At 34.8% G+C, this 14204-nt stretch overlaps 1 protein-coding gene across 3 annotated transcripts in view; it reads left to right on the top strand.

Moving 5' to 3' along the window:
• The window catches only part of LOC124431997 (bestrophin homolog 15), a 66669-nt gene extending 52702 nt beyond the window's left edge, over positions 1–13967 (top strand). For all 3 annotated transcript variants that reach the window (XM_046980454.1, XM_046980453.1, XM_046980455.1), the window contains exons 5-10: positions 3671–3909; positions 7309–7440; positions 8357–8464; positions 8537–8797; positions 8914–9172; positions 10142–13967. In XM_046980454.1, coding sequence (XP_046836410.1) covers positions 3671–3909; positions 7309–7440; positions 8357–8464; positions 8537–8797; positions 8914–9172; positions 10142–11199 — 2057 coding nt within the window. In that variant the 3' untranslated portion in view covers positions 11200–13967. The remainder of the gene's footprint in view (positions 1–3670; positions 3910–7308; positions 7441–8356; positions 8465–8536; positions 8798–8913; positions 9173–10141) is intronic.
• Positions 13968–14204: the final 237 nt, after the last annotated feature.

Here is a 14204-nt window from a genome sequence, read left to right as displayed (position 1 = left end):
CGAAATTTAAAAATCCTTAATATACGTATGAACTCGTTCTACAATGGACAATGGTAGAAAAAGGCATTGAGTTACGAATGTTATTAATTCTATGAGAAAATACATTCGGCCTTTTCGATTTAGTAGAACATTCGGATGATATAAAATTCGGATAATGAAGATTGGTGTCACAGTAACGACGCAAACTATGTGGAAGATCGTTCGATCGAACGAACAACCAAGGATGTTTCTTCGGCGTTGACTCGGTTTTTACGTTAAGGTCATTACCTGTACCTGTTACCACCAGTTGTCTCCTTTCCGACGAGAAAGGAGTAAGATCTGTGGCGTCAGCGTCGATATCAACGCGTCTCTTATTTTCTTCTCCTATAACAGATTGTTTTTCAAAGGAACGCGAACTCGTCTATGGCACAACTATGCCTCGAGTTATTTGATAACAGGCCCCGAGGAAGAGTTCTCGTTTCTTTTAACTTTTATACCAGGAGGAAAGAGTATCAAAGAGGAATGATCCGGACTTCGTTACGGCTATGTAAGCCGACGTAGAACGCGGCCGTTCTGATCTAACAATAAAAAGATGCCCTCGAGAGAAATTACCGAGTTCCCGTTAGTCTATCCGATATCGATCGACCATACCTGCGATGCTCTACCGTGCTCGACATGACTTTTAAGATCGTTTTTGCTGGTCCGAGGACGATCCTCGTAATGTGTCTCCCGATAGAATCCAATCTACCTTCCTTTGTGAATTCCACGACGACCCACTTGACTTAAATGTTTCGCTGAATTAATAGAAATCATCGATATTCAACGTTTCAAGATCTAACAGATATTAAATCGTGAGATTATTTTTATGATCTGTTGCGTCAATTTTTTATCTAAACATCACACCATCTTTTCAAACATTCGTTATTTCTTTAGTTTCATTATCACAAATTGAGTTTAATAACGTAATACTCTTTATTATTTATTAATGATTCAGGATTTTTAATGGAATAACAACAAATTTTCTTAATTTTTTATATAGAACTTTCATAAACTCCGAAGTAACTTTTAACAAAAGTATCAAAAAGTACCACCATTATTTTTCCTATATTAACTTTGGACACATTGAATTTTATATTAATATCAAATTTATATTTTCGATCGAAATAAGAAGAAATGTTATTCGTTGTTGACATGTTCGATCGATCATCCAACTACAATCGATCAATAGACCCAACTACAATCGCTGCATAATCGGGCCGGATCGAGGATTTTACTGGACACTTTGACGAGAAATCATTTTTCTCATATCGGATATGAGAACTAAATTTTCCTCGTGTTTCTTAAATATCCACTCAACTTCAAGAATAAGATTGATTATAAATTGTTGTTGTAAAGAACAAAAAAAACCTATAAAGACATACAAATTTGTTTAATACTAGACGAATCGCATTATGTAGAGCATCGAGGATATTATTATAATATGTTATTATTATAATATATATATATATATATATATATGTGTGTGTGTCCTTCTTACAAGTGGACAACTTGATACTTCAAAAATAACACGATTGTTTTGGAAATGTTCTTAATGAAATAGAACTTTTAATTACACAATTGTATTATTTATTAATTCAATTGCTTAATAAATTAATTATTTATTAATTTCATAATCTTCTTAACGAGATAGAATTTAACGTGGCTCTTATATCTGCTTTATAAAAATATAAGGAAATATGGAGAGAGGAAAAATCGTGAATGTTGAAAAGTGAAGGTCCTTTGAATCGTATATAGCAATATAATGATAATAATAATGATAATAATAATGATTATACTGACAGAGCCAACACTGCGACAAAAATCATATACCAAAAACTGGCAATAAAATATCAAGTTATGAAAACGAAAAATACAAATCATACTCTAACAGAATAGTAGTCAGGTAAATATTATACCGGATATTGCGTTAATTAATAAAAGATATCTTACCTTAAGGACATCGCCGTATTAAACGACAGAAATGCAACGGATGAACAATAGGAAGAAATGAGGAGATACAGATTTGTATCAATTAAGAGAAAAGAAACATTCCAAGTAATATTATTGCTCATCAGAATAGCGCATCGTAATGGCGAAAAATTTCATGGACTATCTTAAAACATTACAATTACGTAGATGAACGTAATTGTAACAGAAACATTGAAGAACTGTTCTAAGAAGAATGAAACAATATAGAAATGATAAAATAATACGTGACTTGGTCGAAATCCATCATAAAATCGCAATGCGTGAGAAGTAACGCTGATAATAATAATAACAATAACAACAACAATAAAAATATATAATAAGAGAATAATAATAATTATGATTATGGTGAAAGTGAGACAAGTGGAGTGGAACCTCCATTCTCGTATTCCCGAAGGACGTGTTTGATTTATTACTCATGATCTTATAATAAATTTGTATTTGTTGACGACGAAAATAATACGGAAATATTAATGGTACCATGTACCATGACGAAATTGACGCCGGTGATACCCCAAGTGTTGAAATAATAAAATCCTTCTGCGTAAATGGATGTCTGTGCCTTTTAAGATTGCTTTTAAGACCGCAGAAAAGTTGTACTTACTTACTTACGTACTTACGTCTTTCGAGCTCCGATTGTTTCTAGGCCGACGCATATACTATACGTATATATTTCACTCTTTCACGTATATCGTATGCATCGCGCGTGTGGAAGTCCGAGAACGTGGTGTGCGCGTCTGTAAGTCACTAACATAAACTAAAATTACCGTGCGCGAAAGTTGCTGTTAGATATGTCGATAACATTCCACGTTGTTCTTGATTTTGCGAAGAACGCGGATTCTTTATTAATTAACGCAACGATCGACGAATCATTTTTTCACGTATTTCTTTCACTTTAAATTCTCAAAAAAGCATTTATTTTTCGCCGAGAAAGTATATAAAGTATATAAAAAATTTTGTCGAAAAGTGACAAGCGACGCGATAACGTTCCTTTCAATTCATATCGCGAATAATGCTAAAGCAATGCGATAGCGTATGTTTTCAACGTATGTCGATAGCGTACCGTTGATTACGCTACGTGGACCGATGCTCTGAAACTTTTCGACGTGAAATGTGAAAAGCGCAATCGCGCTGCGTGCCATTCGAATGGTTAAACGCGATTACAGAGAACTTATCTTTTCGATATGAACAAAGGCATAACAAATGAATATCTTTAAAAGAGATATTTATTATAAAACCTTTTCCTATATTTAAGCTTTATATTTAAATCTATAACGATTGTAAATAAATTCATTTGTGTACGTATCGTTATGTGCGATTGTATTCGTTCTACCTTCGATATATTTATTTACATATAAATAAAACGTGGATCTACAAGTTATTTCGGTTTGATTCAACATTCCCTTTGAAGTTGGCGGTGTTAGTCATTAACACGAATTACGTCGGTTGAGTTAAAAAAAAAAAAAAAAGAGATCTTCAAAAGCATCTCTGATCGAAGGTCGAAGGTACAAACAAAGGGCGGAATATTTTGACTGTAGACAATTATTGATTTAGTGAACGATGTGTGTGTGTGTGTGTGTGTGTGTGACTTCTTTGAAAACGATATAAAAGAATAAATAAGACGGTCCTTTAGGTCGTATTTAAAAACAAATATTTTTCTTTTAAGGTCTAATGATGGAATCGGAGAAAAAAATCTTCGAGATGATGAACAAAAAAGCGGCCATGTCGAAATATTGGATGCCGCTCGTCTGGGCTACTAACATCATCAATAGGGCAAGGAAAGAAGCTCTGATCACTAGTGACCAAGTAGTGCAAACCCTTCTTGTCGAACTCAGCGACATCCGGAAGAGGCTTGGCGCACTGATCGGTTACGACACTGTTTGCGTTCCTCTTGTTTACACTCAGGTGAGTAGCCTCGAATTGAATTCAGCTACGATCCAACTTCCTGGCACGTATGTTGCGAGAAGTTAACTCCTTCCGTAAATTCTTTCCTTTTTAGATGTTCGTTTCTTTGTTTCTTTTTCATAAATACGTGATTATTACTGGAATAGTATTAAACTTTCAGCATTTTTCTTTTTTCTTTCATGAGACTCTTGCGACATTGAAGATAGAATCAAACAATTTTCTCATTAATCTTAATTTCGTCCAAGTTTGATCGTCGTCAATAGAAATATGAAAAAATTAATATATAAGTGATGGATTTCAATAATATAATTGAGTTGGCAGAAAATCACAAAATCGATGTCACAAGATTAAAATCACAAAGTATTGAAGCGATGTGAAAAAATAAAATTATCATTTTTCTCGGCCGACGATTATAGAATTTTGATGACATTAATTCTGGCAATAAAGAAACAGGTTAAAAATACTCAGAAATACTTTACATTCTTAAACGATTAGAGGGACAAATGTACAGGTACGTATCGCGTTACGCATAGCTGTAATTAAATATGAAAGTAAGAAATATCTTGTCTCTCAGAAGCGAATATATTAAAAACTTTATACGAGTATAAATCTCGGATTTAAATCGTTACCCGTTGACTCGTTGAGCAAAAATGTAATTATCGATTTATCAGGTTATATAATCAACGAATCCAATTTATTTAAGATGCTTTAAAATGATGAAAAGCAGTAAAATCTCGATATCTTTTTATTTTATTTATATTTTCTAAGATAAAGAAATAATAGTTGTTCTCGGTATCATTAACTATTCGCGTAAGTAGCAGCATTGTCGTACTTATTACGCCGTTGTCATTGACAGATGTTCAATGTTCGATGCGAACATCTTCATCGACTTCTGACATACGTTATTATCGACATCCATAGCTTCAACGTCGTCAACAGACGATTTATATTACATAACTCTTCTTCGCATTTCCATCGAATAAATCGACTGTGTTTTGCGCGTTTTATCGTGGACATAACAGGTCGTGCGAATGGAATAAATAAAATAAATACATCTTTCTAATTATTCTCTAATCATTCATCGTTCATTAACTCTATAGGGAAATAAACGAGCACGTTTTGTTTGTTCATAATCCGAATATATCTCGAGACGTTTTACGAACTAAACTTAAGTTCGTTATCCTTTTTAAAAGATTACCATTTCCATTCCACGAGTATTTACCACGACCCTTTAAATGATGAATTCCCTTCCTGGAAAGACAAACCGCTTTCGTACTCGCAATTAGATGATGTACGCGAATTGTGCAAACGTAATTGCTGCTCATCACCTAACGTTCCTAATTGTCGAGCACAAGTGTCATTATTTTCGCAGTATTAAAGAGACAGGTTGCTACGTAATTCCGACGCTACGTGAGTCGTGTCAGGATATCAAATTTTCGAGGTATAAAAGTAGAATTGTCTGCGATAAATTTTTTTTTCATTACATCAGAGGACAATCATTTCTGTGAATCTTTAGAGTATTTTCTTCTTTTCCTTCTTTTTTCTTTTTCTTTTTCTTTTTTTTCTCTCTTCGTTCGTCAAAACTACCAATCATACATGTCATGCATAATGTCGATCACATATGTCATGTTTAAATCAAAGATTCTAACTATACGATGGCGGTGCAACAATAGCGGCAGGATAATAACGAGTGTTTAATGTTTGGCCGATACGAAGCAACCGATCATTCGTTTGTCGCTGATAGAAAAGGTTTTACATGTCGATGTATGAACGTTCTTACTTCTCGATAAAGCTTTGCCATGAGATAAGCAAGACGACGCATTTCGATGTAATCATTTATTTCGTGATTTACGTCGCTGTATAATCGAGCATCGGTGCTCGTTAATACTTATACAAGCATACCTCGGACTCGTTGTAAAACAACGTTTGAGAGTATTCCATCTACAATTATCTACTTTTTAAACTGACGTTTCTACTTCTATATATCCTTATATGCATATTTTTTCCTTATTCCTACTGCGTTTCTTTTCTTTTTTTTTCCTTTTTTTTTTTTTTTCTTACTTATATATTTCTTATTACAGGACTTTGTTCCTATTTGAATTAATTAATTTTTCCCATCCCGTTATGTCGAATGTTTTTGACGATGTTCGAAAAAAAAAGTACAATAATTCATTCGAATGATTATTTACGATCATTTCGTTTTGGTTACATTCTGAACGAGATGGATAGATTTTCATCGAGCTCGGTGAAATTGCAAGAAGGTTACGCGGTAACGGCGTTGGCTCTGCAACAGCGTGCCGTCTAATGATACGTTTACAGAACAGTTTAATGCCTGTTTTCCATGTTCACCATTCACCTTACACGCTTGCACAACAAGTGCCTTTGATTTTTTTTTCCTTTTTCCTACGATTCTAAGTGTCTTCTTCCGAAGCGAGGGCCCCCGACATCAATAACGAGAGAATATATAAACCTATACAATTAATTTGTATAGGTTTATTAAAGAGGAAATGGGCCATTTATTTATGGCAGCTTCATTATCCATGATAAAGAAAAATAATGAAACGGCAATGTGAGTGAGGAAAATAAAAGTAAACGAACGAATTTGCATCTCGTTGATTTATTTTGCAAATCGATTTTGAGCCTGTGCAGATGACAAAGTGTAAAAAGCAAATGGTAAGCACAGTTGCCACAGTATGTGCATGAAGGTGATGCACGTTGCATGGTCAAGGTCGACGGGAGAGTTGGCCAGTAATTTTGCGGCGATACGTCACGCCTGCGGGGACCATTTCACGGCGCATTCGAGAGGAATCGGTCGAATACGTTGTCGCGTAGAACTTTGATTGGTAGCGAACGAATGGTTCGTTTCTTTCCTTTTCTTCTTTTTCTTTTCCTTTTTTTTCTTTCTTTCTTTCGCTCTTTGTCTCTCACGTACGTAAAGAGCATGTTTTGCTTTTGCATAAACTACCGTTTCCCGATGGCCTTCGTCGAGAAAGGCGTGAGTGTTGTCCTTGATATTCATTCATATCGGGTCGATTCCTTTTTTTGTGCCTACCAGTTGTCAACAAAATTATTGCGTTAATATATTTCCTTTTCTTTTCCTTATCTCTTCTTTTATTTTCTTCTTCCTCTTTTTTCTTCTTTTTTTCTTTTTTAATCACCATAATGTAGATAGATGGTTTAATTGGAATTTCAAAATATTCGTAATCCAAAAATAATAATATCTACGCGCTTACGTTAGCAAGGTGATTTGTTGAAAGGTTCTTCGAATAAGTATACAAAGGCGAGCATAGAAATAAATGAAGGATTATTAAAATTCTTGGTTTAACGTACAACTTCGTACAGTCATTTGCATTTACGATGTCTCGAAATTATTAATGCGTGACTGTGTTTGCCTTTCAGGTTGTTACGCTGTCGCTTTACGCGTACTTCTTCTCGGCTCTACTCGGTAGACAGTTTATCGAACGCACTGAAGCGGGTGGTGGGAAATACGAGGAACCGGACATGTATTTTCCTTTTTTCACGGCCCTACAGGTACGAAGTGCATAATAATTAGATCAGAGTACGTACAGTAAGTGTAAAAAGTATATAATTTTTTACAAATATATATTTCCTTTGCGCAATACATAAATTTGTGTTTAACAATTTAATTTTATATATGCCCATGAGCAAAACAAACGCATTCAAAGACATTTAATGGAGTTTATAATGGGTAATCAAAAATAACTACTTGTAATATCAAAAATTATCAATGGATTTTAATTATTTTTCTTTTATTTATTAATAACACGCGCGAGATGATAGAAAACTATTTCACGTGTATTTGAAAATAAACATTTTTATGTTTAATAGAGGCTTTGAAAATTTTCTCGACTATTCTCGCCATGCCCTTGCACGATTGTTTCAAGCATTTTACAAAGCCTTCTTAAATAGTTTCACTCTATTAGGTATTAGGAGAATAGGAGATTTTTTTCATCGAGAATTTGCAGCCAAAATTTGCAGAAAAATTCTATAGAATTAAAGGAATTTCAAGACATCTTTATCCTTGAAATCTCTCTTGAAAGCAGTTCTTCGCAAAGACTGATTTATAATTTTGCCTCGTGTTCAATCATGCTGAAGGATCCAATCCTGATTTCCATAGTGCCAGATAACAAAAGATTTTCTGTTCAAAATAAATAACACTGGGAAAAACGTAAAAATACATCGGAGAAGACTTGACGTGAAATAATCGTGAAAGAGTACCATCAAAAACTTAAAAAATTGTCTTGACGACATTTGCATTAGATCTACGGGTGATCATTTTGAACATGTTATCAATTAATAAAAAAAAGGAAAAAACGAGGCAATTAAAATTCGTTGATAATTCGTAAGGTTATGAAGTTATCGTCGATTATTTCGGATCATTGCGTATGTTTGTAAGAAATTATATTAATTTACGATTTGTTTTTAGTTTTGCTTTTATGTTGGATGGCTTAAAGTAGCCGAGGTACTTATTAATCCTTTCGGCGAGGACGACGATGATATCGAATTAAATTGGCTGATAGATAGACACATTAAAGTAAGTTTAAAATATTTCAAATATATTTTATTTAATTGAATTTAATGCGAGCTAATGAAATCCCTCGATTAGGCTGGTTATATGATCGTCGATGAGATGCACGAAGAGCATCCTGAATTATTGAAAGATCAATATTGGGACGAAGTGGTGCCTCGAGATCTTCCATATACGGTAGCAAGCGAGCAATATCGACGAGAAGAACCAAAGGGTTCGGCGGAACATTACAAGGTAAAGGACAGCGATGCTCTCTACGCTAATGTAATGATGGGAACACAAATTCATAGTCACGTGCAACATCGCAAGGTCCATCAGGATGACATGTATGCAGATTATGTGAGTGAAATTGAATATTTGAAATGTATTCATTGATCAAATTTTTGTCTTCTTTACATTGGACATCATTTCCACGGGCAAATTTAAATATTGTATGCATATTATATATTTTGTAGGAAAGCGTAGACACCCCATTGGTGGAGCGAAGAAAGAATTGGCTTCAACGGCAAATCACGCGAATGGGTTCCGTACGTAGTTCATCGACTACTTACAGCAGTGGAGGAGGTTTCTTTGCACGAAATCGTCACAACAGCGTGTACAGTAGTCCTGAAACAGGAGGCTTGCCAACGACAACTAATCCGAATTTGAAAATATCGCTGTATGACCGTCTCGTAGGTCGTAAAAGTATCCGCAGCCAACGAATGGGCAGGCAAGGTGTGTATTTTACGAGTAAGAGAGAAGGCAACAAAATCTGTTGAAAAAAGTTGTTACATATCTTATCCTCGAACGATTTAATGTGTCATTAATTGATCGTTCTTAAATATAAACGAAAACAAAAAAGAACAACGTTCGATGAGCTTAATCATTCAGTTCCAGCATAGTTGAAAGCATGTTAACTGATGATATTGTAGCTTCTTGTTTTCACGAGTCATTCACAAATAACGCGGCGTCAAACCGCTCAAAGGACAATAACGTGTCCTTGCGTAATCGCTCTAAGACTCGTCTCGTATATATCTTAGCATTGTTCTGACGGGAGGAACGAGTATTATGTTGTTGTAACCAGACCATATTGTTGTAAAAGACCACCGTCGAGAGAAACATCGAATGATCAATCGTAAAAGAAACGCATGAAAATAATCGAGGAAAGCAAAAATTCGCGAATTTTCATTATCTTTGATTCCCCTAGTTCCGTGAGCGCGCGAATTACGCAATGCGTACACCCATACGACCTTGTATAACCTCATCGATTTCCGCAATTACTTGCCACGTGCCTCGAAAGAAAAAACTCGAGGCCTTGTGCTTCTTTCTCCTCTCTTTCCAATCACTTGTTTTGATAAAAAAAAAGAAAAGAAAAGAAAAGAAAAAAGAAAAACGCAAGGAATAGATAGAAATAAAGAAGAAGTAAGAATGCGCGATCCGGTATAATCAAACAATCATCCTCGTTCGTTCTACTCTTGAATCGTGACAAGACGGAACACGGAAAGATCATGAGTTTCTTTACATTGGTCATCGTGCGAAAGCAATAAAGATCGAAACAAACCTCGTGGTCATTAACTTTCCTTATAGAATGGTACTCGTTTCCTAGAAAATATGTAAGATTCTCGGTTTAATCGAAATTTTGTTCGAGGAAGTGTCCTCGGTCTATACGGAACTCGAAGAAAGTTAATTCATTTCTAATCATAGGTACGATGACGAAGTTGAACTCGGTACCAGTATCCTTGAAGAACAGGCCACGTATACCGACCCCGGACGTAACAAAGGAGGTAGTCGATCGTGAGCAGAGATTGGCATTGTCAGCGAGCAACACGGCTAACATCGGTGCTGGCGTTGTTGGCGTTATACCGGCAAATGGTCATTATACTACTGATTTACCGGTGGTCCAGGTGGTCCTGTCGCCGATTCAGGAGACCGAGGGAACGCCAGCAAATGCGAAATCGGGTGCAGCTGCTTTGGCACAAGCGGTACTGTCACCGACTTTAACTGGCGCCGGTTTGGTAGCACCTGTTACTCTAACGCCAGTAACTATGAGCCAGCTGACGCAGTTAGGTTTGGTCACGACTACATCAGCTTCTTCGTATAGACCCACGAACATACAGAGCAATAACACGATTCAGGCTACCTTGACGGAAGTCAACAGTAGCGAGGAGGAAGGTTCAGGAAGCGGAAGTTCCAGTAGTAGAAGCGAAAGTATCACTGGTCAAGAAGAGAGAAGTACCCCATTAATCGGCGATAATACTAGTCCCGTAATTAGTAATGGAAGTTCACCTACCTTCGACAGTTACAACGATCGTTCTCCAATTCTTATGAATCCAGAGAAATTGGGATATGTCGTAGCTTTACCAACTACACAAGAGACCCATCTGCAAACTGCGATAGAACCACGCGGCAGAAGATCAGCCTCTTTACCTGGACCACCCGTTATCCAATTAAAGGAAGATAGAAGCATGTCCTTGCCCCATTCTCCAGGTCTCCAACCGAGAGAAACTCGTGCAGCTTCTGTTTCAAGTAGACACGATAATCCTAATTTAGACAGACTCGCTATAATTTCTCCAAATCATGATTTACGACCTAGAACCAATAGTTTCGGTCATGAACTCACGAGGAACAATCAGCAGCGTAATCAGGAGACCTCGAGGAAAATAAGTAGCGCTTCTTGTAACAACGCTGCGATCTCAACGGCACCGATTGTACCAACCCAGACGACAGGCTCTCCTAGCAAAAGGGGCGAGGTCTATGTTTGACCGAAATTTTTTCTTATCAGGATCCTTCGTCTTTCCTCTTTAGCGTCTTCGTGACTATTCCGATTTCGCGAATTAGAGATCGTACGAGGAGAAGATAAAAGATATTTCGATCTACCTTTTCCATTCGTCCACTATTGTGATGTATTTCTTTTTTTTTCTTTTTTTTTTTTTTTCTTCTTGTACATAGTACGACGTGGCAGGAGAGTCAAACCATCGAAACTATTTTTCATGGACAATAGCATCGATCGCGAGACTGCTTTTTACGGATTTTTATTATTATTATTATTATTATTGTTTTTATCTTTTTCTCTTTTTTTTTCTTGTTATCTTTTTGTTTCTTTCTTCTTCTTTTTTTTTTTTTTTTGTTCCTCACCAAATATGACTTTTTATTAAGGAATTTTACTTTCACACACCTGTAGTCTCGCGTCGATTTCGAAAGTGACTTTAAAGATCAAGTCGATATCCTGTAAATACTATCTATTTGTGCATATAATCTCTAGGAACACTCAACGGCATAGTTTAAAATCGAGCTAGAACTTTTATAATATAAATAAAAATGAAAAAACACGTGTTGTTACGTGTGTGCGTGTGTGTATGTGTATATCGCTGAATCGTTACTAAAGTGCAATCTCTCGTATAAGTATAATGGTCCTTAAAATAGAGCGAAATAAATTTCGTCATCGGACTCGATGGAAAGTACGATGGTGTATATTTTTTGTTTTTTTATCACACGTGCAATATTGTACTAGTGTTAATGTAGAATGCATTTTTATCTTTGCCGTTTGATAACTATAATATTAATTACCGAAAAAACGAACGCGGCGTAGAATTTCGACGAGAACCGATTATTTTAGATTTTTATTAAAATAATCAAAGCTGACAATGAAGCATAAATAGGCCTTTACTTTAATTTTTAACGAGCTTTTGTCAGTTAAATCATAGGCCAAATCATCGATTGTAATGAACCGTAAAAGTGTGAATATCAGTGCGTTGCAGTATAGAAGTCATCAACTATGATATATAAATCAATAAATAAATATATATATATATATGTACATATATATATATATATATATATATATATATTTATATATTTGTGTATTTCGTCATGTGTGATATGAAGTTTTATACATATTTATATTATACGATTTATGATGGGATTGTATCTAAGAGTATGTAACGATATTCTACTATTTACGGGCTATTAACATATGCAAAACTTTATGTATGCCATTGTAAATAGGTGTGCGTTTTTCCAACCGAAGGAGAACGTCTTTTTCACGATAAGAAGACAATTGCCATATTTATTCAATGACGGTCGGCTCGAAAGTTTCGTATACGTGATACTAGAACAATGAATTTCTATGCACTTCTTCGCGTATGATTATACACGAATGATTATGCCATATCGAAATATTGTATAAAGCTGTTACATAGTTGTCGATGTTTTATAGATTCATTCATTCTAGAAATCTGTATATGCTTTGTCGAATGGCAAATATGTTTTTTCGACTAATATATAGATAGAAAGAGTATTAGTTGTTTCGAGATCTACAAGATCTTTGCGAGTACTTCAACAATGAAACATAAGATATAGAAGATGACAAATAATCCAACATGATATATATATATATATATATATATGTATATATATATGTATATATATAATACACATATATATATATATATGTATATATATATGTATATATATAATACACTTGTTTACGGTTTAAATAGTCGTCTTTTAGTTTCACGATGTATTAGAAAAGAGCGGTGAGTCAAAATCTAAACGGACAAAGTCTTCGATCGCTGATAAAATGAAATATAACAAAATCGGATGAACGAGCATAAGTTTGTCGTACGACAAACGTACTTACGTGTACATAGTTAACTGATTAAGTTAATATCGTTTTACGTATCGATCGATGTTCTCGATATTAGCGAAGTAAGAAACTTTATTATATACGTGTCCGTGTTCGTCTGTGTATATGTACGTGTGTGAGCGCGCGTCTGTTTGTATTTGTTGCGACGGTAGATGCTGTTATTGTTGCTCTACAACTTGTGAGACATTTAAATAATTAAAGATAATCGAACGGGGTAAATTAATTACATGATCATGCTTTTATACGTGCAAGATCAAACGTTGAGAATTTTGTAAATATTACGTTGAATTCGTCGATTGGATCGATAATTCGTGGATGCAGAAGAGGAAGAGAAGATATTTTCGTTATTTACATATATCGAACGAACAATGCGATCGACGATTAAATAAATATTTTTTTTCCTTTTTTTTAATGACGCGACAATGTTTTACTGTATTTAATGAACGATTCGTCGCGAAGCCGAACGTTTTACACGTACGAAGACTCTGATGGCGAGACGAAATATTTCGTGTTGTAAATATTTATCTTGCAGTATTTTTTATATATAGGTATATACATATATATGTATATATATATGTATATATAAAAAAGATTTGTTTATACATAAATATATACGTATGTATATATATATATATATATATATATATATATATATATACATTTGTATGCGCATAAACAAATCCTTTTTGTATTATCGCACATGTCTAATTATTGTCTCGAAGAACAAGGAAGACAAGAAAGTGCGAGCGATTGTTTGTTTCGGAAAATATCGGCTGACACGCGATCACGTTCGTGCGATATAATGAGTTAGTAGAGATGTTTCATATTATATTTTCCTTATTATATTATGTGTAATCAAGAATAAAATAAATTTTTTTTTAAGTATTCCTGTTTTTTTTTCTTTTTTTATTATAAACTACTCTGCGGGTTACATAAAGAAGAAATGAATAATAATAACAAGAATGATGATCTAACTGATTTACCAACAATCGGTAATATCATACGACTCGTTGAGCTTGATTGTAATTCCAATAGATAGAATATTCGATCGATTAGAGTATCTATCATAGGTAGAGTTATCAAATTTTCGGAGGGGATCTTCGTTTCAACGATTGCATTTCA

The sequence above is a fragment of the Vespa crabro genome, chromosome 23, assembly GCF_910589235.1.
Source record: "Vespa crabro chromosome 23, iyVesCrab1.2, whole genome shotgun sequence".
NCBI classification, from domain to species: Eukaryota; Metazoa; Arthropoda; class Insecta; order Hymenoptera; family Vespidae; genus Vespa; species Vespa crabro.
The sequence above is the reverse complement of the archived record's forward strand: the minus strand, read 5'-3'. Positions and strand labels throughout refer to the sequence as shown.